Raw genomic sequence first — 27,594 nt, 5'->3', positions numbered from 1 at the left:
ATTTAGTACTGTGGTTCAAGAAACAAAAGGTTTTTATGAGACACTAACTGAAACTTAAGCGCTGGGTTGGGTTTGCTTCTTTTTCCCATTTCAGAAAGTTCTAAATTACAAAATGCTGGTCGCAAGCAATCGGTTTCCAGAAGCCTGAAGCACCTTTTCCATTCATCAAACAAGTTTGTGAAGACTCTGAAAAGGTTTGTCATTCCTCTCTGTTCGAGGCAATCTGAATTTTGGCAGTTGCTGTTCTGTATTAGAGAAAAGCACCTCACAAATATGTGTGAACATGTCACTACTGATGAGACAGCAATTGGTCAGAATGAATTGATAAAATCACAGATGTGTAAGACTGGTGCAGCTGACAGGAAAAGAATGCTCTAGCTTCTACTGAAATCACCAGAATCTTTTCCTTGTTACTTTTGGGAGTGGATTCAAATTGTTACAGAGTGAAATATTCTGTGCAAAGCCAAAGCGCAGCTACTGAGCTGTTTGAAAGCACTGCCCCTGTTGCTGCTCATTAATGAAAGTACAACATTTATTCATTCATAGCTCAGATAACACTTGGATAGTCCACTGGCAACAAGCTACACACACAACTCTGACTTCCCCAGCTGGGTTTGCAGCCCACTGTGACCCAACTCGCAGCCCTGATTATTTGTTTTAGCAAATGGAAATTGCGTATTCTGGATTATTTCTTCTTTCATTGCCACGAGTGTTCAATTTGCATTTTCTTCTTTGTATTTTGGTAAGATTTTGATTCTTTCAGAAGAGCTCTCCAGAGTCTTTAAATTCCCTGCAGTAACCACTTCACATATGTAGCTAATTGTGAGGGTAAATATTGAAAGGAATGATATCTATAAACAGGTTTGCAGATATGTTGGCCAAATTACACTCAATTATACCAATGTAAACCCATAATAACCCACCAGATTTCAATTGAGTTACTTCACATTTGCTCTGAAGTAAAGGAGGGCAGAACTAAGCACATTAATGATAAGTTTTAGTAAAATTTCTGATTTCTAAAGGGCATACGGCCTCCATTGTGTACTGTGTACTCTGGCAAAATCTAACTGAAACTGATCTGGCTCGCACAGATCCATAATCTCTTAGATTCATGTAGTCTCACATCATCTAAAGTGATAAACTTCCCAAATATTTTTCAGAATTCACTGACTGAAGATGCATGACCTTATATTACACAGAAGTTTTGACCAGATAATCCACTTTGTTTCATCAGAACTTAACATCTGTGATTCTTTGACTAAATTTGGCATGGATGTGAATAGACATGAAAGGTGTTTGATAGTGTTTCCTTCTCTCTTTAGGGGACTCTACTTATCTGTTATACTTTTTTACAAAGACAATTTGTTAGTAACCAATGAAGATCAAATCCCAATTGTGGAAATCGATGACTCTCACAGTAGTTCAGTTATGCAGGATTTCCTGTGGTTCACAAAGGTAATGGGAGCCTAATTTCATCTATTGCTTCTACAAATTTGTTGCTAGCAATGCATAGGCCTTAACTCACCACTCCGAATGTATGAAATTATGTCAGTAAAAAGCTGAATGATGAAATGCTTTATCTCTCATGTGAAAGGTAATTTTCCCAAACCAGTCATGTGGATTAAATCCTGACTGTGGCACTGACAATGGTACAATTAACTCTTAAGGTATGATCCTACATGAGTGATTGCTATGTGGGCACTTAGAAGTTTTATGGACATTTAGAGCAAGAGTCTAAAGAAATAACCAGGGGTTTTAAATTTGGTATTGTGGTTGTGCCATCACTCAGGTTGTCTCACACTACTTTTTTCATACCACAGTAGTCCAAAATCACTTGAAAGGGTTTCATGATGTTTACAGAACACCTCCTGTGTGAGTCAGTATCTGTGCCATCTTTATCCACTCAGCTGATTGCCATCTGGAGAAACACAAAATGTGCAATATCTATTGATTTTTCAAGTCCAAATTGCATTTTAGTATCACTTCTGCTTTTGCAAATGCCGAGAACAAGAACTGGTTGAAGTGGATCTGTTTTTGCAGTTGTCCTGCATGTGGGATGACATCAGGTGGCTGAGGCAGAACATGGCTGTGTCTGTGTCCTCATCCACAGCACTCCAGGCCAGGCAGAAGATGCTGTCAGCAGCAGCACAGCTACAGGTGGGTGCCGTGGCATATTCCTGGCTGTTAGCTCAGTGATCTGCAAGGGACGGAGCTGCCAGCTGTCCCTGGGACTGTTCTTTGGAGCAGCATTCTCAGCTCCAGTGAAATGAGGCACTGAGCCTCTCCTGCCAGGAAGGAAGGAGTTTTATTAAAGAGTAGGAATAACAAAGGAAAGAAACAATAGGAAGAAAGAAAAGACAAAGAAACGAAAATGAAAAAAAAGAAACGGACAAAGAAACAAATAGATTTGAACCAGTAGATAATGGCCAGGCAGACAAGCCTATGAGTTTTCAGATTGGGAATTCAGTTAAAATCCTGATATTTGCTGCTCAAAAGTCTCTTATGGGCCTATTAATTATTAATCTCTTAATAAAGCATTTAAAGTCTGTTCTATTCCAGCCTCTGCTGCAGACACAACGTGAGTGTTACTGAACACTTAAATCCTTCTGAGTCTCAGTTCACTACTTGTTATGCAAACAGAAATTACAATTTCTCCAGCAGAACATTTCCATCTTTATTGTAAAGCTTTGAAGCTGGGTTAAATCGGGTTTCACGACAACATGAAATCTCTAGATGGCAGGCAGACACTTTCATTAAAGTAGTTACTTTTGTGGGAAAATACATTTTCAAAAAGCTGCGTGCATGGTTGTTATGGAAAAAGTGTATCCAACCTCACTTTCTTCTACCTTTTGTTGAAGTCACTGAAACTTCCCAGAAAATCTGTGGTGCACTCCTGGCATTACTGCAGATCCTCACTGCTGGCCACTGTGCTGGCCACACGTCCCCCAGGGGCTGTGTCAGCACCATGACCTGGTGTGCAGCAGCTGTGTGCTAACAGTATGCACAGGGGGTTTGTTTGACACCTTTTGCTGAGCATGCTGTGCAGCAGAGCAGCAGAGCAGCCTTCCTGGGCAGCACCTGTCTGGACTGATTTCCCCAACGTGCCCCAAAAGCCAGCCTGCTGCACCTTTAGTGCAGGACCACCTGTGTTAAGCAGCAGCTGCTTGTCAGTCCTTTGAGCTGTCACTATAGCAGGTTCTCACTATACCTGCTGAATACCCCCCCAGGAAGCTGGGGCTGGCTCAGCTCAGGTGGCACACGTTTGGTTAGCTCAGCTCCATCTCCCCTGTGCAGATCTTGAACAAAGAACTGCCCAGGGAGGTACCCGACAGCCCCAGGGCATCGTGGTTTTATTGGCTACCACAGATGCAAAGTGCAGAGCTTGAAGCACAGAGGCACAGCAAATATGCCCATGTGGTGTACTCCCTGCTGAAGTTTTGCCAAATTTATTGCCCTAAATGCCTGTTCTGTTTGCTTGGTCCCTGAGGAGCACAGGGATTGTCACCCAGCTGTCAACGGTGTGTGGCCTAGTGGGATCCGCCAAAGGATCTCAATAAAATTTATATGGTTGAATACTTTTTATTGAGGCACTTAATAGACTGACTCTGCAGGAATGCAGAATGGAGAAGATAGTGATGACACAGCTGCTCAGGGACTAGATCAGTGCATTCAGAGACAACAGGGACTGCAACTTTGCCTGTTGTTACCACCAAACAACTGAAGCAAACAAAGCACAAGTGATGGTGTAAAAAGCTAAGCAGATACAAAAGTGTTTTAGGGCATAAATCAGTCCCATATAGATATTAGTAGGTCCCTCTTTCCCTGTGCTGGAATGTCACTCACAACATAGTGACAATAAAGAAATGTTTGTTTATATCTGGGCACATTCACGTGCCGCAGTGATTAGTATGACAATTAGATGGCTAAGGACTACTGCCAGGATCTGCCCCAGCTGGAGACACAGGGATTAGCACAAAATGTACACTCAAGACACCCAGAGTCAGCCAGAAAAGGAGACAAACCCCAAAAGACAGAAGTTTAAAAAGGCAAAAGAGATGGGCTACATAGACACCAACAGCCTGCCCTGGAAAGAGATGCACAAAGCTGAAAGAGACAACTTATACTGCCCAAACCCAGGCACTGTGCTGACTACCGAGAGTTTAGAAACAATTTAACATTAAAATTGGTAAGTAAATATTGCCTGCTAAGTGCAGATAATTAATTTCAGTATAATCTATCAGTTTAAAGTGTCATTAATTTAATGTACAGTACTTCCCCAAAGATACAATGTGCTTCATTGTGAATTCAAGTTTTCCTTTTACACTACCCTTCTCCCTATCCAGCTTACTGTAGATCTCTTGAAAAATCACAAAGTAATGAGCATATTTTAAATGTTATGCATTTTTCTTTACAACATCTGGGAATCTCTTCAGTGGCTGGTCACTGGATTGAGTGTGTTTGCACCTATAAGCAGACGCCTTACTGTGTGAGGAAAGGCATTTTAACCAAAATATGTATTTTATGTGGAGTCTTTTAAAATTACTTTTCTTTAATCCTCACATATTTTCCTGGAGAGCTTTGCCTTGGTAGTTTTGTCAGTTTCTGCCTGTTTTGTCTAGCACATTCTTGGTATCTGAAGTAAAAGGATTCATGTCTCTTCAAATCCTGTGCTTCACAAACACACTCCACATTTTAGCTCCAGAATTATTTACATTCAGCACAAACATGAAGGTCTCTTGCTTTTGTTGCTGAAAATAATCTGAATAATTTTTAAATGGAGAACAGAAAATGGAGATTATAGTTAATGAACATAGCAAAAAATATTTAAAATGTCTGTTATGAGTGATTTGGGAAAAAAAGGAAGAATTTTATATGATTTCTAAAATTTGGTTGTGAGTAGGTTCAGATAAGCACCTAGCTCTTAAATAAGTTCATATCAAAGGAATCACTAGCACACCAATGAGTGCTTACAAAAATCACATCCTGCATCTTTACATGACCGGGCAAAACTAGGAAGTTTGTGAAGTTTGAAACAAATAAGTGAATTTCTTTGCAGTAAATAGGTGAATTAATTTGCCTTTTACAAAGGCATTGGGTCATAACAGTCTTTCTGAGGTTCTCCATTACATATTGGAATAAGCACTGCTGGACCAAATGCCTCATAGGATCCACAACTCAATCTACAAACACAACCTAAGGGAAAATATTTCTTTTTATCACTAAATGATATGACTGTAAGGCAAGGGTTTGAGAAACACAATGTGTCTCATTCTTAGTGAAGCCAGCAGGACTGATGTCGATGAGCACAAAGTTACATTTCAAACTATACTCTCCTGATATGTGATAAATAACATCCATTTTGTATTCGTTTTCTAGAATTTGCTGGGAACTCACAATTTAGGCAGAGTTTTTTATGAGCCAATCAAGGATCGACATGGCAATATGCTGATAGTTACTGTAAGAGAAGTGGAGAGTCTGTACTCATTTTTTAATGGCAAATGGATGCAGGTCTCCAAACTACAAAGCCAGAGGAAATCCCTTTCAACTCCAGAGGAGCCAACAGCATTAGACATCTTGCTTATAACAATCCAGGTAGTGCTTTGCTTCTCTTACTGTGTGTTATTTGCTTTTGTAAAGCCTGTGCCAGAGCCCTGACTTTTGGAAACATCTTGCAGAATTTTAGGCCTTAGTCCAGTGCCCAATAAAATTAATGGCAAGGCTCCCATTGAGAGCAAAGACTTATATTACTTCCAGTGGATCTGGGATCAGATCCTCAATATGCAAAATATCCATGAGATTCTAAAGAAATTACTTCAAAGTCCTAGCAGAGAATAGTAGTTTCTATCAATTTCGGGAAACCAGGCTATGGAATTTTGTAGCAAAGGATATAAAAAAGCTTTAAAATTCTCTGGGATGTTCTTAAGCACCTATAGAGACACTTAGAATTTCTACACTCTGTAAGATTTTTCCATCCAACCTTGAAAACTAAATCTAGGTTTTAAACTTTACTGTTCTACTTAATAAGCTTGTTCTGTGGGGTTCAGGGTTCCTTGGAGCCTGGTATAGCTGCTAAGGAATCCTTTACTGACCATAACCCTCCTTTAATTTCTGCATCACATGCTCCTAGACTTGCAATTAGAAAAATGCCAAGGTTAGGACTGATCTGAGAAGCTGCTTGGCACACTCAGCTCAGCTCCCATCCCTGAGAGCTGTGAGGGTTCAGCCCTTCAGGAATTATCTCTGAGCACACATTAAACAGAGACAGTTCATGTTAAGATTAATACATGCTTTCTGCAGCAGCCAATCTCCCCAAAACTGTTGCCCAGTTACCCAAAATACAAGCCAAATCATTGTCTTAGTGCCTTCTTTAGCATTGTTCCTGAGATGCTGGCTGCTGTGCTTAATTTTTGAATTAGAGCACTTTCTCTGGCACAGGCTCTGCTTTTCATATCGGGAAGTGACAGGCAATCAAAATATATGTTACCAGGTTTTAGGAATGTTAAAAAATTTCCAAAAGACAATAAAACTTACCTGATCTATGCTAGATTTTATGTATTACAATGTGTTAAAGGTGCAGAAAATTGTCAATCTGGGCAAAAGTTTTATATTAGGAAAAGCAAACTACAGTCCTGATCAGATTTCCACAGAGATCCTAGTGGAAAAAATGTTCCCCTAATGGTTTACACATTCCTATCTAATGCCCACCCTTTCTTCTATTACTTGTTTAATCATCGAGTGGGTATTTTGTTCATGAAGTGCTTGTGAAAATGAGGGTCTAATTGCACTGGTCAGAGCCAAGCATAGCACTGGCAGATAATTTGATGGTTCCAAGAGTAAAGGCATAGGGCCAGGTGTCTTAATCCTCACCCACTGCAGAAGCACACATTTCTCAGGATGGATGGCAGCAGACATCATTTTTCAGGTAGTTTTGGAGAAATGCTATACATAGCCCTAAAAAGGTCTCCTGGCCTCAGCAAATTCACCATCAATAATAATTTCTTCTAAGGTGTATTTGTTGGTAAAGATATTTGTTCAGAAAATGCTGCCACTTGTTCAAGTTTGCAAACTACCAACCCCCATGCTGACAGAGATCTTCCTGTTGACAGCAGGTGATACAGAGCAGTTTTTGGAGAGATGTGGGCTGGGATCCTTGGGGACAGTCCTGGCTCCTGCAGCCCCTCTCTCCCAGCTCTTCCCCAGTGCTGCTCTGCTCCCTCTGTGTAGTCACGAACCAAACCCAAACCAAGGAACTGCTCTGCTGAAAAACAACTGCTCCTTTTCCCAAGTTGTTTTTCAGAGGAATCAGTTCCCTGACCCGCCTCACCACTGAAATGATCGGACGAGAGGCAGACGTGGGGGTTATTTAAGCCAGTTTAAACACCACAGTTGCAGAAGATTGAAACCTCAGGTTGTCAGAGCCAATTCCTGCACGACACAGAGACCTTAGAGATCCTGTGTATGGCTTTAAGTGAGAAGCTGTCCAAGTGCACCCGAACTACCAGAGATTATTCATATGCTTAAGCATGTGCTCAAATGCTTTTTGAATTGGGAACGACGGCTGTAAAAACATTTGTTGCTTTTTGCTCCCAAACTCTTCTGCTTATGTGGAAAAAAAGATGAGATTTTTATGCAGGACTGTTTCCCTTAAAACAGGACATACTTTCCTATCACAAACGAAGTCAGCAGCGCCTCCCTCCCGGCTTGTATCTGGGTTACCTGAAACTCTGCAGCTCTGTGGATCAGATCAAAGTGCTGGTGCTGCAGAAGCTGCCCAACGTCCTGTGTCACGTCAAAATCCGAGACAACAGCAATGTCTCCAAGTAAGTGAATTTATAGATACACTTACACACAGAGAGAGAGAGAGAGCAGTTGTTTTAACTTTGGAACAATTGATCTAAAGTTAATGCCGAGGCAATTCTGCCATTGCAAAATTGTAGGTGGCAGCATGGTTTGGCTCTGGTGTGTGGCAGAAGGGTTTGGCTCCAGTGTTTGCCATCCCAGAGAGCCCTGCTGAGCTAAACAGGTGCACCTGAGTTTTCCCAGCTGTCTGAAGACCTATGCAGGGTACATGGATAGGGGCCCATTGGTTTCTAGGGATGGTATTCCATGGTTATTCAAGTCCTGCACAGGGGTAATGTTCCAAGATCGTAGCCTGCAGCCCTGACTCAGCCTTCAGTAGATTTAGTGCCACCCTTCCCATGGATTTTCACTGACTATGGAGTGTTGATGTGGGGAATTTTTTTGTTTATTCTCTTGTGTGATGTCTGGTTTTTTTCACTCTAAACCACAGCAAACACACAGCATTTGAAAACCATATTTATAAACACAGCTAGCCAGCAAACTTCTGTGCTCTGGGAAAGCCATTTTCCCCTTGCCCACTGCTTCCCTTATCCATTGGCAAGGGCTCTGCTTGTACTGCCTGGTCCTTGCCTAGTGGGAAACACATTTTATTGACCTTTTTCTGGAGCTTTTTAATCCTGTATCATTTCAGCAATCAGCTGAGAATTTTGCATGAGGAAAAAGGAACTGGATATTTACATAGACAACAAGGATATCCAGAATGTAGTAGTGAATACTAACAACATTGGAAGGAATATAAAAGCTAAGGCTTCAGAGTTTATAGCAATCCCTGACTCTTCAAGCTTAAAATCAGATCTTTATTTAGGAAGAGATTATACCACAACTATTACTTCTCTTGTAGTGGGGTTTCCTGTACATTTTTCGTTTAATGTTTGATGCTGGCTGCTATTCAAGACTGAATAGTGGGCAGGGTGAATTAGGGATTGGATCCAGAACTATGATTCCCATGTTTATCAGGTCTCAAATAGAGACACATGGAGGAAAGCAGGAAGTTCTTTGGCTGCAGTCAGTAGAAGCTAGTCCTGCACAGAGATCAAACTTCCTGCTAATTGTAGCAATTTCAAATGCATGTTTTCTTAAATACTGTGGTAGATAGGGAATGAAGAATGTGAAAGAGAAAACCTTAAGTGAGAAGCCTTACTGAAATATTTCAAAGGCAGTTGGACTTCCAGAGGAATGTTCAGTCTCATGTACATGTGCTAGAAAAATAAAACTTTTCAAAGATTAATCAAGATTGCACAAGTTTAGAATGTTTTGGTATATGAGGATTAAACTATCAACAGATCCCAAATGCACATGCACTGAATTCCTGCTTGTGCATTGAACTGTTGTTATATTTCTAATTTTAACTTGACTCAACATACAGAGATGAGTGGGAATGGATCCAAACACTTTCTGGCTCAGAATACGTGGAAAGTATGGATCATACTTCAGACTGCCCTACTCAATTGTTCTTGTATGAGCTCCAGACAGCAGTGAAAGCTCTCCTCAAACAGATCAATCTACCTCTGCATCAGGTATTTGCCTTTGTGGGATTTATCACCTTTTTAAAACCCCATTCTTAAGAATGCAACAAAAAGCTACAAACTGTGTCACTGAAAAATAGGGATTCAATGTCAGGGTTGCAAGAAAAGCAAAGCAGAGAAGTTTTGTATTCCATTATTCTAAGGGGGAACATCTTCAGTAAAACAGTTCTTGTCCTGGACATGGATTAAGAGGCAAATTTCAACTGCTTGCTATTTTTTTCATCTTTTAGGTTATTTGTGCAATTTCAGGTAGGTCCAAAGAAGCACTTTTGCATGAAAATAATAGTTTTGAGCACCTTTAAAAGGCTGACAAAGAAAAAGAGGCATTTTTGCAGGCAAGCACAGCAAGTGGCTGTTTTCTGGGAGGCTTCGAGTGAGGCTGTAGGAAAGGCCCACGAAAGACACAGCATTTTGCTGTTCTTTTGCACACAGATGAAAGTGTCCCTTCTAAAACACAAAGTCCCAGACCTCCAGATTTCTGTGGGTGAGGAGAGGTGTCTGGCTTCTGGCTTTACATTTAGGTACAAGAAATGCATATGTGAATAAATAAAGTCAGGGAGAATAATCTGTGATGTGAAAGATTCATTAAAAAATAAGCTAAGAAGTTTGTTTCTTGTTTACATGAATTCCATTTTATTTTGGTCTGCAAAGGTAAAGAGGTCTTAAAGTAGAAGTAAATCATCTTTATATTCACTTCAAGATATGTTTGTCCAGCTAGAATGATTTGGTCTTAAAATAAATTAATCTGGTTCTACATTTCTTGATTTTGAAAGATTTAGGCTTTGCTTTTAAAAAGGAATCCATCAGTGCTTCACCTTCTAGCCAGGGAAGAGCCAAGTAAGACTCAAGTAAATCCAAAATTAAGATAGATGGTGTGCTGCCTTGTGGTCAGTCACTCTAATTCAATAGGGCTCTGTACAGGTCTCCATGTTATTGCATTTGCTTGGAGGTTATACCTTTTGTGCAACTTTTTTTTTTCTTATAAACTTAGGGACTAAAATATTGAAATCACTGTGCAACATGTTCCTGAGGCTGCAGCTCAGCCAAACATCTGAGCTCATCCATTGTGCCTGAGAGACAGACATCAACATGACCTTGCAGTTAAACACAGATGCAAATGGTCTCATGGCTCAGCACCAAACTTTTATGTTAATGAATTGCATTTTTAATTCCATGGATTTATTTATGTGTTTTTATTATTTTTATCGTAACCAGGAGCAGGGACAGTGGCACTGGGGCACAGCCAGGGCAGAAGGCAGTGCTGCACACAGCAGCTCTGAGCAGCTCAGGCCACTTCTGCCTGGGCCATTTTCTCTCGCTGCAGCACTTGTTAAACCTTTGCAGTGCTGTGTTGAGGGAGAGCTGCATATTTCTTTTAACCAACCCTAAATTGAATCTTAAAGGTTTTTAATTGAATCCATTTTCATGTTTTCACATAATTATGCAATCATAATCTTGAAAAGCACATGGCATGTGATCATTTTCTGCCTAATAAGAAACATAAATGTTGTTTTCAGGGGGGTTGTGCCTGTGTGTGTTGTTTTAATGTGGAACATTGCAGCTTTAAATCTTTATTTTATGTAGTGACATGAACCCACATTTAGCCACCACCGCCCCCCACCCCCGCCCCAAATATTTACGTTTTATAAAAATTCCGAGCTTGATGTTGTGCAAATTTTCTTTAATGTTTTATATCATTTGGGGTGTTGTTTATATAAGTGCCATGTTGTAATTCTCTCCTATTCCTTCCCCCGCGCGTGTCCCTGTACAGGCTAAGCACTTCCGTCTGTACACACAGGAGGTGTTGGAACTGGGTCACAATGTCTCCTTTCTTCTCCTGCTCCCCGCCTCAGACGACGTCTGCACTGCCCCAGGACAGAATAATCCTTACACCCCACACTCAGGATTTCTTAACCTCCCTCTTCAGATGTTTGAACTTGGTATAGTAGCTTGCTTCACCTAGAAATATTAACCCAGTCTCCTTATAATAAAATCACAAAGTTGTATCTGTTTTCCCCCTTGTCCCAGTGGAGAGTCAATAAATCACATGATGGCTTTGGCAACAACACTCCCTATAACGGTGTACAAGTTACAGAGGGAGCAGGGTGGTTAAAGCGTGCACTGTAGCCATCGTTATTGAAATGCAAAGCAGACAGCAAGGCCCACAGCTATCCACTATGCGTCTATAAGCTTCTTTGCAAGATGATGTTCTTTAAAACAAAAACCAAGAGAAATTGCACATGACACAGCAAAGCTGGAGAGTGATAGGAGATGGAAAAAAAACCATCCCTCGAAGTTGTCACAAGGATAATTGCTGGTTCTGTAATGGGGATGTATGCAGATCCTGATTACAGATAGTCCTACTCAAGGTCTGACTCCTTCACAGCTTTGTGAAAGGTCTGAATAGATTTTCCCATATGAGGGGCATCTTTTTCCCTTTGATACCTGGAAAAAATGCAGGAGACTGTCCTATTGCTGTGGTTCAGCAAAAGCCTGTTGTGAAAAATGCCAAAGCACTGGACTTGAATCTCTTTCCTTGGAGAGCACATCTTGTGCTCTAGCAGATTCAGCTCTCTTCCACTGCACTGCTGACTGGGCAAGAATTCCCCAAAACAGAATTTTCCAGCTGTTTCATAGAAGGCATAAGATGCTTAAGCTTCAAGGTCCTCTCTTTCTTATTTCTTCTTTGGTCCACAGAGAAAAGAAAAGGTTCCACATAAAAGCAACTCATAAAGACTTAATAGTTCTTTTTAGACAGAATATTAAAATGTTGGGGCTGTTGAGCCTTACGCATCAGTTTGCTCTGTTTCCTTCTGGCCTGTAAAACTGGGGATCTTTCTTTCCTCTGCCTTCAAGAAGAGAGACAGATATAAGCCAACACTGATCAAGTCAGTACACCAGGAGCCACTGCAGGAAAGGCCTTAGTGGCAGCTGTGTCCCTAGTGATATCCCTCCCAGATCTTTGTGACACCATTGCCTCCCTATCTCCTGTGTATCAGTGCCAAGTGCTGCTCAAATCATTTCTGTAGGAGATGAGATATTAATGGAGTGTCTTGCCTTACCTGTGTTTCTGCAGCCACAACTCATCCATGACCTACCATCACACAGCACCACAAATTTCATTTGGATCAGGCAGGAATACAGCTCTGGATTTATGCCCCGTCAGCCACAGCACACTGGTGCTGTGACAGCTCTGGGGGTTTCTGCTGCCTGTGGGAGGGCAGATGCCAGCTGAGCTGCCATGCAATTATGAGTGGAACGGCCACACAATACATGATGTAGTCTGCCAAGGAAAAGTTACCCCTTCAAAGGAAAGCTAATGTAAGAGTTAGCTCAGTGCTTTGGGTCACATGGCCATGGCTGCAGTGCCCTAAAGCCAAACTTTTATCTTCTGATGTGCCACCCTGAAGCCTGTAGGCCTCTGAGTATGGAGCACATCATTTCTCCTGGTGAGAGGGGTCTGCTGCCTTGCTATGCAAGTTAATGCACAGAGCATATTAATTTCTGATGCAATTAATCTCCTCACTAGAGGTTGTGCAGACTATTTGATTCTCATTAGGTGGAACACAGGCCAGGGGCAGGAGTGCCTCTCATTTCAGGGACACAGCCTGCATGGGTCTGACAAATCAATAGAGCCTGCATGGGATGCTGTGGTACCAGCAAACATGCAACAGAGCCATCTCCCAGAAGGTATTCCTGGTGCAACCCTCTCTGTTCTGCAATGTTGCTGCAGTGGGAAAGCAGTTCATGGTGAAGAAAACAGTATGGAAAGCTGAATTTTACTTTTGAGTATATTTAAAGTAAGCAATCCTCTGGCCAAAGGCAGATGACATTTCAATATGACTTATTATATATGTATCCCTGATGTTCTATAAAGTGACTGTGATTCACATCTCAAATATTAGAAGCTTCCATTCCCCATTAGCTGGTGGCTACCAACTATATAATTGCATAACCACAAAAGACTACGTTGAAGTAACATTTGTTAAAGTAACATTAAAGGGTCTGACTTAAAACCACAAAGGCTCAAAACTTCAGCACTGGAGCCGAAACCACAGCTGTAATTCACTCAAGAGTCCACCACATATGGCATATGTACTGGAAGACCACACACTAATCACACTGGATCCCTGCAATATCTAGGCATTGCTGAAACCAGAAGGTAGAATTCATTCTTTCACTCTTATTTGTGAGATTTCAGTGTTCAGATTAGGCCTTTATTGTTAATGCTAAAAATGTTTCTGTGATTGGATCTCAGCTGAACAAATTCTTCTCAATTATTCTAATCATGTTGTTTGTAAGGAATAAGTAGACATGGGGCACTGTTTTCATTTTAATTTTTTAATATTTTTGATGAAAAGAATATATGCATTTTACACCTGGAACACCCTGAAAAATGCCCTGCCCCAGTCCAGGGGAGCAGCAGCAGTAAATCCGACTGGCACTCGCTGCTCTAACAAGATCATGCTGTATGTTTGCATTTACTGCAGCACCAATGAATGGGGAAGTATTTCTGAAAATTTGCTCTCCCTCAGCAAGTTTCTGCACTGCCATTTGCAGAGGTAACTGCTCAGTTTTGCCTGAGCACTGGCAGGTTCTGGAATAATGTAGCTCTAACACACCAGGTAAAATGACATTTGCAAAGCTCCGTGGCACTGTAGCTATTCTGTTTCTGTTACCTTTATGCTGCTCCGAAGTCAAATTACACAAAGCAAGAGGTCATGTCTGAACTTTCTGTGTTACCCTTCTGCAGGAGCATTCTGAGGATGATGTGTGGTAACACCTAAAAGAGTTTTAATTATTTCCCCCAAACTGTGATATCAGTGCAATGCTTTTCCTGCTGAGTCATTTACATTGAAGTTCCTCATTTAAGACAGCATAGCCCAAGAGAAAGTTACCTGCCTTCAAAATTAATTTTTAATTGTTTCATTCTGAAATACTTAATTAAAAAAATATTAAATATTAGTTTCATTTTCCATCCATGTCACTATTTCTTTGATAAAATAAATTATGAGTAATAAAAACCTCAGAATTAAAGCTATCAAGGGCAAGATAGCCTCTGGAGCTGCATACTATAGACCTGATTATCCCTTCACTTAGATGTAATTAGAAATTACTATTTTGAAATCAGTGAAGATACAGAGTAAATCCAGTGTAAATTGGAGAACTGAAGCCTGTATTATTCATTTCTAGCTTAAAGAAACCCACCAGAGTTAGTTACTACATTTAATAAAATTTGTGTTCTGAAAGCTAAGGATTTCATATTTCATAACCAGAATGTAACCATTTTCCTTTGCACTTGGTCTTTTCACAGCTCATTTTTGCTGTTACAAGGAAAAATTTATAAGCCTGTATTGCCGCCTTTCTGCTGTCATAGAGCTGGACTCTCTGAAAACCCAGCAGTCCCTGAGGGAAGCAATTTCAGACAGTGAAGTCGCTGCAGCCAAACAAAGACACCAGCAAGTTATAGACTACATACAGGTAATAGTCTGTTTCTGACTATTCCAAGGAGATTTTAAGGTGGCTTTCTTAAAAATTGCATGGGGCTGTAATTTGAAATCTAAATGGAGAATTATTCACAGACATCATAAAAAGAGCAGTTGTATCAAAAGTGCAATTCTGTTTTTATGAAATTCAAACCCAGAACATGCTTTCCTTAGTTGTTGCTTTTATAGAAGGATTTTTATGGGTAAAATCAAATGACAGTTATACTAGACTGTTATAAAGAAATGTGTCAGTCTGCTTGTAAAACTCCCTCCCATCTAATGTGAGGTAAGCTAGCACCATGTCTGGGCATTCATTTGTGTAAGAGTTTTTCTTTGTCTGTATGAACTGGGGACATTTTTCACCACGATAATGTGGCAATTAAAAAAATTTAAATGAAAATTCAGACTAGGTTGTGGAGACAATCTCCACCAACAATATCACACTTAGGAACACAGCTCTGCATTTCAGATGTCAAGCTGACCCCAAAAGCAGCTGAGCCTGGCACCATGCAGTGGCACTGCTTCAATCCTCCAGTGAAGGAAGATCACCAGTGTTACCATACTTGTCCAATTTGCTTATTCTCTATCCCTCATCCTGATTTTCCTCTACTGCTCCCAAATCAAGACTTTACCTACTCAACTCGGGGCTCTTTGAACAGCAACTCCATTGTGCAGCACAGCAAAGCCTGTCCTTCTGCAAATGATTTTGACAATTGGTTATTTATAGATAAAGCTCATTACTTTTGCAGAGTATATCTAGAAGGCATGGTTGATCTGTCTTTCTACAAGAGAGATGCAAATAACTTTACAGCTCTATATTCTTAATATTCAAGCAATCTTCGGTTGGAATAAGGGCCAAGACCCCATTTATCCCATTGACAAGATGTTTGGCCCTCCATAGTTATGAACAAAAGCATGATATTTCTATTTCTCTTTGTTCTGCATGCAGACCCCCTTTACCTTGTCCACCTGGAACTTTTGGCAAACTGCAGGAAGATAGAGAGGGAAGATCCATTGTACTTCCATTCTCAGTCATCTCCCATTCTCATACTCAGAAAATCTATCTTTCTTGCAGTCTGTAGGAGAATTTGGAAAATTTTTATCCTTCACATCAAACCCAAGAATTTTTATATTAATATGCAGGTCCTGTGTAGACAGTTCTGTGTTCCTCTTCTCCAAAGTGTTTGAGTCACATATCTATGCTGGGAAAATATGGGAGAACATTTTAAACTTCAGTGTTTTGTGCTGAATTATTGTGACAGTGTATTAGGCTTGTCAGGTTTCCTCTCAAATGAAAACCAGCTGTATTCCACCTATTGGCAAAAATATCTCTGCCTACCACATACCACAATCTTCAGTGGTGACCACGAAACCGCAAGAGCATTTGTGTGATCCCAGATCTAAGACAGTGTTGAAGTCACTACACAAACCAAACATTGTAAAGAGCAAGGGAGTCTATATAAATGCAGTTCTGAAAAGGAGTCAGAGGGCAACTGAAAAGTAAAAATTATTGAAAAAACCCCAACCAGAATGTAAGGTACTTGGAGTCTTTACCAGAATGTTACAGAGAAAGGAAAGAAATCTATGGACACTTAAACTAAAACTGAAATTAGACTGTAATTTATATCATGTAATGCTTCAAATGTTCCTAAATTGTAAAAGAACCACCGTTCATTACAATGTCCTGCAGAAGAGCAGCAGGGGGAAAACCAACAGGATTTGCATTTTAGTAAACTGCATGCAGGATGGTTCTTGTTTGGGGTTGAGGGAGGATCACAGAAAGGATGTATAAAATCTCTAAAATCAAATAGGTGAGATGTTTGCTAACTGTAATTCTCTTCGTGGAGCTACACTGAAGTCTTGAAATTATGCAGGATTATGAATTAATCTCTGAACCATTTGCTATTCTTATTGATGTATATTCTTAGCTCAAATTAACTCAGTGGTCAGGCTTGCACTGACATCATTGGAGTCGGGATTTCACCTTTACATAAAAATGGCCATACTAGGTCAAAACCAAGATCCAGCTGCCCAGCTATCCTGCCTCCAACACAGCTCATCAGGAACTACCCCAGCAAGTCTGGCATCTACAGTGTCCCTTGGGAGTAAATATCACACTTTGAATATGCATCTTGTGAAGTATCTCCAGCTAAGAGGAGTTATCTTCAAATATCAGCCTGCAGGCTCTCTGACCCCTCTGGCACTCCCTGATCCCTCTGGCACTCCCCTAGCAGACTACTGTCACTGCACAGGGTACCCCTCACTTTTACCTCTCCATTACTGACCCAGAACTCTCACTGCATTCTTGCAGAATGTAGCTTGTGTAACTGCAAATCAGCTTCCCTCAAACACTGCAATATTAATAGGAAGGCTCACTTGAAATTCAGAATCTTCTGAAGGAAAAGTGCAAGGGATGTTATAGAAAGGACACTGCAAGAGGAGGGTATTTACTCACAGCTACTGTCATTTGATGGTTGCAACATTTGCTCAGCCATCAAAGATCTTGAATGTCTTGAAGATGATGTTAAAAAATGTTGAAAGTGTTCCATTATCAAAACACTCTTCAGACCCACATTAAACATCATCTTTCTTCTCTGCAGAGATATTTAAACCTACACCCGGCTATTGATTTAGGCACTTGTCTCTTATTGCCATCAAAAGGCATGTCTTAGAACTGCTTTTGTGTAGATTTATGCTTTTAAAATGTATGCAGACTAAAAGGGTAAGGGAGAAACTGCAGTTTGGCTCATAGCTGTGCTTCTGCCCTCCATATATGTATCTACACATGAGTATGTTCTTTGTTAAAAACTAGGTCTGATCTGAGCAATTGCTTTGGGCCGGGTTTGCAAAGCTGTTCCAGAAGTCTCACTTTTATTCCAGTACAGAACTGAACCAAGTTCCAGGTGTGCTAAAAACTGATCAAATTTTTACTCCATCAAAATACAACTTTCATTTTCTTTCCATGTCAAACTTTAGTTTTGGATTCACCCCTCCTAAAAATGCACATTCTTAATTGAGGTACCTCTTAACCAAAATAATTTCAGACCTCCTCAATCTGAATGCTCTTTTGGAAGATCATGCTGCTCTCTCTTGGCAGTGACTACAGACTTACTTGGGCACTTGAAAAAGTACACACTTAAGCAGAATTAATACTCATACTTAACTGTATTTTGTCACTATTGTTTTCTTCACAGCAAATTGATGAGATCTGGAGGGACATGAGATGGATCACAGAAGCACTGCAGTATGCAAGATACAAGCAGCCAGCAGCAGGCCTGCCCATAAGGAAGCTTGTGGATCTTTCAGAAGAACATCCTCAAAAGAAAATGAGCTCCACCTCTTCACATCTAGATTGTCTTCCTTCACCTCCCCCTTCTCCTGAGCCTAGAATCCAGAGAAGAAAAGCAGTGAGTGGTAAGAGAATTTTTCTTTGTTTACCAAGCACTCTTTGAACTCATTTTTAATTATAACATTTCTTGTATGTCTTTTCATAAAAGGAGTAAATTTTTCCCGTACCTGTCAAGGTATTTTAACAATCATTTTACCAATCATTATTTTAACAATAATTTTACCATCATCACTCAGTATACTGAGATCCTTCTATAATCTTTACAATCATTTTTTACTTTCAGCTATTCAGAATAACTGCTCATCATCAGCCAACTTTGTCACCTCACTGTTCCAGATCATTTAATGAACAGGTTGGAAGGGACAAGTGCTATCACTGGCTTCTCCACAATGTCCAGATTTCCAGTAAAATCCATCCATGGTGAAAGCTGACTGCTTCATTTTTTGCCTACACCAACAATCTGCTCTTTTATATGGAGGAGCTTTCTCTTTGTCCCAATTACATCTGCAGAGCCTATGGTAAAGAACATTATCAAAAGCTCTTCAGAGCTCTGAAGATGGCTGTGTATTAACTGTGCACACATTCAGAGTTTTGTTTGACTGATGAGACATGAGTTGTTAGCAAAAGCTATTGACCCATTCTCATCATTCATGTATCTATTATTCTTCCCCACAGTTTTCATTAATTTGACAGAATCTAACTCAATTTTTTCCAAAGTTTTCATTTGCAATCTTCTATTTCTAAGGTATTACAGCCATTTTCTTCCCAGGCTTTCAGTGTTCCTCTATTTTGCAGCAATTATTTCTCATGCCCCTCTTGCTTTATTTTGATAGAGCAAATTTTAGTGCCAATAGTCCAGTTTAACCACTATTTTCACACACCTCTCAGAGTTTTCAGTGTTTTAGAGAAGTATTTTGAATTACACAAATTACACAAATAAGTACCCACTTCACTGACCATTATTACTTCACTGCATAGCCATAAAATTAAACTGATTAAAGAAATGTATCATAGGAAATAAAGATGAAGCAAATGAAACAGCAACACCCTTTTTGCTAACAGAATAAGGACTTTGGAGGAAAAAATAAACCATCATTCTGCTGAGCTGTCTTTAAGCAACAAGTAAATGAAACAGTAGAAACAAAAGCAACAGATGCTGCATTAAACAACTGCCATGACCATTACAGTAATAATAATTCAGGGTTTTTTCAAATTGGCAGTTTTATACAGTTAAGGAAAATTAATAAATCTATTCTGATTAGATTTCATGAGGTTAAAAGAAAAGAAACCTGAAGAGGCTGGTGCTCTGCTTCAGTCCATTATAGTGGTGTTCCTTCTCAGCACCCCTTCCTGAGCTGTTTTTCCCTGTATTACAGACCATGAATACTGAATAATCCTTGTCTCTGGTACAGTGCAAACTGCAGTTTTATCTTGTCCTTCACACCCTGGTACTGGGCTCTGTGGTAATTTACACAAGCTCCAAGTGCACAGTCAGCACTGTATAAAATTGATGTTTAATTCCTGGAATTTAAGATAAACTATTCAGGGCAATGGAGCATCAATCTATCCTATCACACATGCCACTATTCATTTTCTTATTGATCCTTCTGAAGACAAAAGATAGCAGCAATTTCAGTGCCAGGGTGAGATTTGGTCCACAAACTCGCATTCGAATTCTGTGTGTCTGTTTTGGATTTGAACACACAATGCACCTGATGGCAAAAAGGGGACTTTTTATTTATCAACCTCCATGTTGTGCCTTGATCCTCTTACCACACTTATAGTTGCACACTGCTCACCATTACAGAGATATAAATCTAGACTAACTTAACTGATATCTTTAATAAAAACAGAACCTGGATTAGAGATTTTCTCTCTCACAAATCTCCATGTCTATGAAATTTAGTGAAAGCAAGAAAAAAAAAACAGATCCTCTCAGAACTTAATCCCAATTCAAATTCTTTTTTTTTTTTCTGTCTTTAACATAATAAATTAATTCTTCCTGGTTTTCCTAATTCTGCCACCACCTGTCTAACATATCTGTGGCTCCTCCCTGACAAATCCTCCCTGACTGCCTTTGCTGTCACCTCGGCCTGTGGCAATTTCCCAGAGGAAACACACATACATTGCCAGCACTGGAGATTTAAAATTAGGACAAAAACCACATAAATGACAGTGAAGCCATGTCTCTGCTGAGCTTGTCCTGTGAGTGTTAACCAGTTCTCCTTGCAGACTCCCAGCCCTGCTCAGATGAAGAAGGCTGCTCCGAGGTGTTCCTCCCCACCGACAGCGACTACGACTCCAGCGATGCCTTGAGCCCAAGGGAGTCAGACCTGATTTACTCCTCGTCCCAGGACATCTCCCAGCAGGCTGGCAGTGGCCTGGGGGGCAGCGCACCCAACGTGCTCCAAGCCCACGACATGAAGCCCTGCCTGGCACTGAGGGAAGGCCTGACAGAGCGTGGTGCCTTGGACACCAGTGCTGAATGTTGCACAGAGCAGATGAGCAGTCTGACAATGTCAGAGCTTACACCGAAAAGCACGGACAAGTCCTCCAGCTCCAAGCAGCCATTGGGCTTTTTAGGGAAAAAAAAGTTGGGGAAACACCAGCATTACAACTACTTCAGCCGGCAGCACCGCTGGCTGCGCGTGCACAGCGAGACTCAGGCGGGCTCCCTGTCAGAAGGTGTCTACACCCAGCATCCCATGAGATCTCCAGATTTGTCTCAAGAACCTACCTCCAGTGAGAAGGTGGCAATTGCCATCGATGGGTCTCGGAGCACTTTCGTACCTCATGCATCCAGCCTTCCAGAGGATGGGAAAGGCAAGTATGAGGAACCAAGGCATGATGTCCATAGGATACATGTGCAGCCTTATGGAACAACATTTCTGGATGAAGAGGGTGAGTCCTGGGCAGTGAGCACGGAGTCTGTAGAGCACCCAGATGTGCACAGTGCTATGCAACAGATCACAGGGCCAGAGGAGCAGTCTGGTTCTGCTGTCCCAGAAGTTTTCAGCAGCACTCTTTAACCCCGGAATCCTGCACTGCTTCCCATCACCCCACATGAGATATGAGCATTGTGATCATAAAGGCCATACTTGCAAAACCACTGGTAAAAATCCAGCTCCTGAAATGGCAACTTGTGCCACTCTAAAGGATCCTAATCACCGGATTTCTGGTCTCACAGAGGTATCAACTGTCATGAAATGAGCATTATTATTACTGGCATTGCAGCTTTGCAGGTAGAGGCATAAGAGTCACCATAAAACAATGTGCAATTGAATAATCAGGTTTTGCAGGTCTCTTCATGTCCATGTTTCTCTGAGCATGCAAAATTTTAAGCATGAGTGATTCTGCCTGCAATTTATCAGAAGTTGTAACATCCTTGGTGTCCTTATGTTAGGACTGTGTCCTAAAAGTCTATTAACTTGTTTCCCACCACCTCCTGCAATTTTTTCTACTTTTCAGCTTTTCTTGAATGAATTTACGTTGGATATAGCTGAAATACTAACTGGCCTAGTAACACAGATAACCCAGAGTTTCTAGCCACCTAAAGAACTCAAAATTAATTCAAGGTCTAGAAAATATAATCAACACCATCTCTGAATGCTGTCAGAGCCTGACATAATTATCACAATTGTTTCTTCAGGAGCTTAGATTTCAACTTATTTAAGCAGCAAGTTAATTTAAAAGCTCAGGAGATGAACCTTTGAGGCCAAGAACAGGCAGAATGAGCCCAGGTTTTAGACAAATAATATGCAGGGTGGATGTGAGATTGAAGCAAAGTTTTTCTTTTCTTCTCCCCATCAAACAAGAGCACATTTTGTTGCATTGGCATCACTCTCACACATCCATTGGAAAGAAATACCACTCTTTATTCCTGAATATTCACCATAAACTCCAGGGGTATTTGATCACTATGTCTGAAGCTGGGATATTCTGGCTATTCAGATTAGGAAAGTTTGGGGTGAAGTTTGAGTGTAAGATTTTTTTTTTTTTGAGCCCCAAATAAATACTAATGTGATAAGGAGGTTGGACTCTTACTGTATTGTGTAAAAGCAAATTAGAGTCTGTCAGGATTTTGTCCTTTGCAACCACAATAAGCACTACAGAAGATAATCTCAAAAATGAAATCTATATTATAGATTTCTATAATCTATAAGAACCGTAACACTGGAGTTACTAAGAAATGAACTAATGTGTAGAGAAACCCCAGCTGTTGCACAAGCTTTAATTTTCTTAAACAGTTCTTGAAGTTTAATTTTATAGGCCACATTCCTGCTGGTTAAATTCCCTCACTCCGTGTTTGTGTAGCCTTCTACCTTTCAGTTTTCCAGCCTCCAGGTGGATACATTCTAAGGCCCCCAATAAAGAGATTTGAGTTAAATAGTTGAGTTTACAAGTCCTTGAGGTAAAGGTAAGGATTTGGGCCCATGATCTGTGGTCCTTATTAAAATAGCACTTCCATAACCCCAGTGCTATTAAAATCCCTGCGAACTCAATCCATAAATTCAAAAATAAATGTTATTCACTATTTTATGCTTGTTCAGTATGTGGAAGCCAAGAAGAGTCTTTGCAGTGATAGGAAGGGCAAAAATTTTCTATAACGGAATTACATTTGTAACTTCTCTTTTTGGGAGCAGGAAGTTAGCTTTTGTACCAAAAGTAGTCATTCATTACCTGACCCAAAGTGAGGATGGAAAGACTTCCATTCACTCCCACAGAGTCTGGATGAGACCCACACCAAAAATTCCTGTGGGTGAGAAGATGCAGGGGGAGCAGCAGTGTCAGTGCCCAGTTGCAGCTAGAAGGGCACACATTGTATGGAACTGGGGATGGGGAATGCCTGACTCACCACAGAGCCAAGCAGAGATGTCTGACTGTCACTGAGGGCACTCACAGCTGGTTAGATTCTGTTTATTAGCAGAAGGCTTTAGATTCTGTTTATTAGCAGAAGGCTTTTCACCAGGGAGAGACAAACAATGGAATGCTCCTGGGCAGCACAAAATAATAAACCACAGTTTCCAGTGTCCAGCACCTCGCCTGGGCTCCCCTTATCTGTTTTGCCACTGAAGAAAACTGCCATAAAACTAGTAAACAATAAAATAACCATACACTGTGGCCATATGGTTTTGCAGGAAATCAAAGACAAGATGTTCCTAAATGAAATCCACCTCACTTTTTTTTGGCTTATCAGGAACAATGAGGGCAAGAAGCAGCAAAATCTCCAGCAGAGAGGCACACACTGCTGGTGAGATAAGGATGTAAAAATCTCTTGTCTGCTCCTGCTCCTTTCCAGAAGAAGTCATGTAGTTAATAAAGGACTGAATTCTCTACTGGTAGGAAGGCCTTGACTTCATCATAATTTTCTCTGCTGAGATGAAATTTGACTCTGGGGGTGCAAATACTAGCCAAAATCTATCCTGTCCTAATTTTAACCTTGCTGTGGACGTAATGTTTAGCTGATGGCCAATGGGATGTGCTTCCTTGATCTACTGCCTCCAGACTGAGGTTCTTCCACAAACTTTAATAGTCCAAGTACTAATTGATAGTTCTGGGTTTAAATACTTCTGGCTATAAAGCACTGACTTATCTATAGGTAAAAATACATGTTCTTTGTTCAAAATGGCTATCCTGACCTATTTTGAGTCTCCTTAAAAGAACAGTACTGAACACTCAGAGATAAATAAATGGTAGAAAGCAGTGCCTTAAGTATTGCCATAATACAAATCACAATCCTTCTGCAGTTCCATTAGGAACATCTCACACACATTTCACTAGCAACTTCAGCAATTGAAAAGAATCTTGGAAAATGCACAGCACAGCACTGTTAGCCTCACTCCATAGAGCGACTCCACCAGTGACTCGTCTGAGTAGAGCTGAGTAAAGGCTCACAGTCCAGAATCAAATTAAAATTAAGAATCCAGACATTTAATTACTGGGAACCCTTTCTCCAGGCTGAGCTCAAGTGGCCCTCCAAGAATTCTTGCACAGAGCTGGGCAGTGCCATGGCTCAGAGCCTGCAGCACACCAGTGCCAGCAGACCAATCACTCAAAGGAGCCTGTGCCCACTTGGCATCAGTTGAAGCTCTCCTCTCTAAAGGGTACTTGAGCTTTGCAACTTCTGGGTGTCTCTTACTCATCTATCTGGTACCAGAACTTTTGTCCTGCATTTTTCAGGGAGTATATTTTCTCCTGGTCTGAACCCAATCCCTCCTGTTTCTAGCCATGACTTGGACTGGCTAGAAAAGAATATAGTGCTTTAATATTATGACTCTACAGAAAAAAAAAAAAAAAATTGTAGACGATATCTCCCTGTTTAGTGGCCTCAGTCTTTCCTGTTTCTGCTCGTAGGAAGTGAGATAAAGGTAAACTGCAAGGTTTACACTTAAAATTCCTTGCATCCACAGAAAGGCAGTCTGCAAATGGACAGTTTGTCTCAAGACACCTATGACTCAAACACTTACTTCCCATGCTTGTATTTTTTACTTTGTTTTAGAGACTAATTAACAACTAGAATTTTTTTACATACGAAGACAAAGAAATCTATAAAATAATGCTCTTAATTATAGACATTAAAGGGGGAGATGGAATATTTTATCCTGAATATTCATGGTTTGGAAAGAGACAGTGCATCTTTAAATTCTCCATGGTATGAAGAAATGCATTAAGTTGCTGGTCAACTCTTTTAAGGTGTTTAAATGCATGGCTTGTGACTGTTATGTAAAATCTCAATACAGCCTTACAAACAACAAAGGTATAGTGTATTTGAAAATAGGGTACACAGTTTGGGAACTTACTCTGAATTTCTCTAAGGTGTTGAACTTTGCCATCAGCAAAAACTATTTTCAGTAAACAGGCCCTGAATTTTCAGACAATGGAGATTTCATCAGGTTGGGTCTCTGATCTTTCCACTACAGAAAAGCATAAAGTAATTAGAATGGTTTACTTGTAAGTGTAATTTATCTTTTGATCGCATGAAGTGGAATTCATAAGGCTGAATCATGCCCAGCAGTGAGAAGGGGAGCTGTTGGCCCCATATATTGTTTGCAGGAAGGCAGGGCAGCATTCCCCAAGGCGGACCCTGGCACACTGGAGCTGGCAGCAGGGCACCCATCCTCCCTGGAGCCCTCCCAGAGCCCTCTTGGCTTAGACACTTCTGCAAAGCCAGGAGGCACCGTGTTGATCTGATGGGGCTCTGGAGCAGCCCTTCCATCATTGCTGGGTGCTGGAGAGATCCCACCAGCTTAGAGGTCACCTCTCCTCAGCGCTGGTGTCTGTGGGCTCTGACCCAGCAGCTGGTTCTCAGCCTGGGTTGTTCTGGGGTGAATAAGAGCCAGGCTGGAATGCCTTCCTCAGTCTTTTCACACCACAGCATCCTGGGCAAGATTCAGCCTTTACACCAGTCAGCCTATAACAGGGGAAGGAGTTACTGAGCTTGGCTGTCACTAGGCGACAGAAAACCACCTCTGTAGCTTTTCAAAAACTAGAAACAAACTTTTTGTGTTTATTGTTATTTTAATTTTCTTTCTTGGAAAGGCAATGTGAAACTGATCTGACGTTGGAGAAGCTGGTGTGGCACCTTATTACTGTGAACTATAGTAGTTATTGAGCAGGTTTGAAGCTGAACGCACAGACCTTTTGTGTTTTACTTTATGTAAAGGTCTGTTTGGGCACAGTCCTGTTGTCCTTGGGCCTCACTCCAGGTTCTTTTGCACCAGTGTAAATCAGTAGTTTCACTGAACTTGGGTCAAGTACAGACCATGTACAGACCAGCACACCCTGGCACACAGTTCTGTGTCACCTGAGACCTGGACCAGTGGAGTCATCAATGAAAACAGCACATTTATGCTGGTGTAAAACATGATGTGTGTAAGGAAGACAAAAGGTGTTTGATCTCAGACTATTCCCCTGGAGGTCACGGGGCCGCTGGAGCCGGGCTCAGGGAGTGAGCCCACCACGCTGTGTGACACCAGCTGTCCTGGAGGAAGCCCTCGATGCATAATCCACTATTGCTCCTTATGACAGGGCCCACATTTCTCTGCCATGTTATACAAATGAATCCCCTTCTGAATGCAATGGGAGTTCCAGTCATTTTGCTGATAAAAACAAAGACTTAATAGGGTTACTGGGGACTTGGGGGAGGGGAAGAGGGGTTGTTTGTTTTTTCCCCTCCGAGAAAAAGTCATTTAAGTGAAATGTGCGAGGCAGTGTTTAATTGCTTCCTGCCTTGTTTGTACATAGCAATTTGGCTGTTTATTGGTTGTCTTTGTTGAGATTTTTATTGTAACTTGTTTCTATATATGCAACCAAGCGTATGTTAACGTTTAAATTTTGGTACAAAATAATGCACAATTTTATGTGCTCTAGAACTTTGTAAATATCTCAATGAACAATGTATGCTGTGCTGACTGTGTGCTTGGGACTTGACACAATATTTTCATGCATATGTACCTGTGAATGGCTTGAAAAAAATCAAAATATATATTGAGGATGGCCATGAGCCAAGAGTAAATGAGTGCCGTATGACTCATGCTTCTTTAATAATTCCTGAAAGAGGCATGAATAGTACATAAAATAGACAATAAAAATAATTTTCAGGACTACAAATATTTTTTATAACTTCAGATATTAAATACTATTTTAGAAAAAAAAAAGATCAGTTGGTAAAAGAAATCTTACATTTGAGTGAATCATTGTCATAAAAATGTTCTTAACATAGATTTTTTGTTTGATCTAATATCATAGAAACTCAGCTCTTTCAAGATTTAGAAGACTTGAATTGCTCTTGCATTCCTACTACTCCTGTGATCTTCTAAAGTTATGCACTTCAAGTCTTCGTTAACAGAGAAATGCTGGTGTGTACACTCACATGATCTTAAATACCACATGCACTTGTGCATAATCTTTAAACAGTATTTCTTGGAAAATACTCTGTTTGACCATCATCAAGTACCCCCATATGTGAACTTTACAGTCCCTGGAAATCTGAACGTAGTTTGTGTTTCTCCCTGAATTCTTTTATTTTTATTGGAAAGTAACTTTTTCTAAGGCCAAGCTTTCAAATCTGGTCTCCAAATCTTTATTTTAATTCAGAAACCTGAATGAAATAGGCATGGCTTCCAGGTTTGTGGGTGAAAATACCCTCCCACAAAAGACAACAGAAATTGAATTTTTTTCACGTATTCTTGTACACAAAAAAGCAAAGCAAGACACTTCTAATGCAGTGTGCAACTGTGTTCCTGTACATAAGTAAGGGAAACAAGAACAACTCCGTTTTGAATGCTAAAGTCAAACTGGAAGAGCTCTGCTCTGGGTCACAGTTTACCTGCTTTCAAAGATGGACAGGCTGCTAAATGTTTTAACATGTTTT

The 27,594-nt window shown here is 40.6% G+C and overlaps 1 protein-coding gene across 4 annotated transcripts in view; it reads left to right on the top strand.

Annotated features, from left to right (window-relative positions):
- ANKFN1 (ankyrin repeat and fibronectin type III domain containing 1) overlaps positions 1 to 26,736 on the top strand; it is a 126,596-nt gene extending 99,860 nt beyond the window's left edge. For all 4 annotated transcript variants that reach the window (XM_077787376.2, XM_021555428.4, XM_085556503.1 and 1 more), the window contains 10 exons: positions 95 to 194; positions 1,323 to 1,455; positions 2,041 to 2,157; positions 5,377 to 5,592; positions 7,654 to 7,820; positions 9,227 to 9,377; positions 11,158 to 11,326; positions 14,701 to 14,867; positions 18,067 to 18,286; positions 20,454 to 26,736. In XM_077787376.2, the coding sequence (XP_077643502.1) occupies positions 95 to 194; positions 1,323 to 1,455; positions 2,041 to 2,157; positions 5,377 to 5,592; positions 7,654 to 7,820; positions 9,227 to 9,377; positions 11,158 to 11,326; positions 14,701 to 14,867; positions 18,067 to 18,286; positions 20,454 to 21,250 (2,237 nt within the window). In that variant the 3' untranslated portion in view covers positions 21,251 to 26,736. The remainder of the gene's footprint in view (positions 1 to 94; positions 195 to 1,322; positions 1,456 to 2,040; positions 2,158 to 5,376; positions 5,593 to 7,653; positions 7,821 to 9,226; positions 9,378 to 11,157; positions 11,327 to 14,700; positions 14,868 to 18,066; positions 18,287 to 20,453) is intronic.
- The last annotated feature ends 858 nt before the right edge of the window (positions 26,737 to 27,594 follow it).

This window comes from Lonchura striata, chromosome 18 (genome assembly GCF_050655825.1).
Source record: "Lonchura striata isolate lonStrDom1 chromosome 18, ASM5065582v1, whole genome shotgun sequence".
Taxonomy (NCBI): domain Eukaryota; kingdom Metazoa; phylum Chordata; class Aves; order Passeriformes; family Estrildidae; genus Lonchura; species Lonchura striata.
This window is presented reverse-complemented; position numbering and strand designations above follow the sequence as displayed.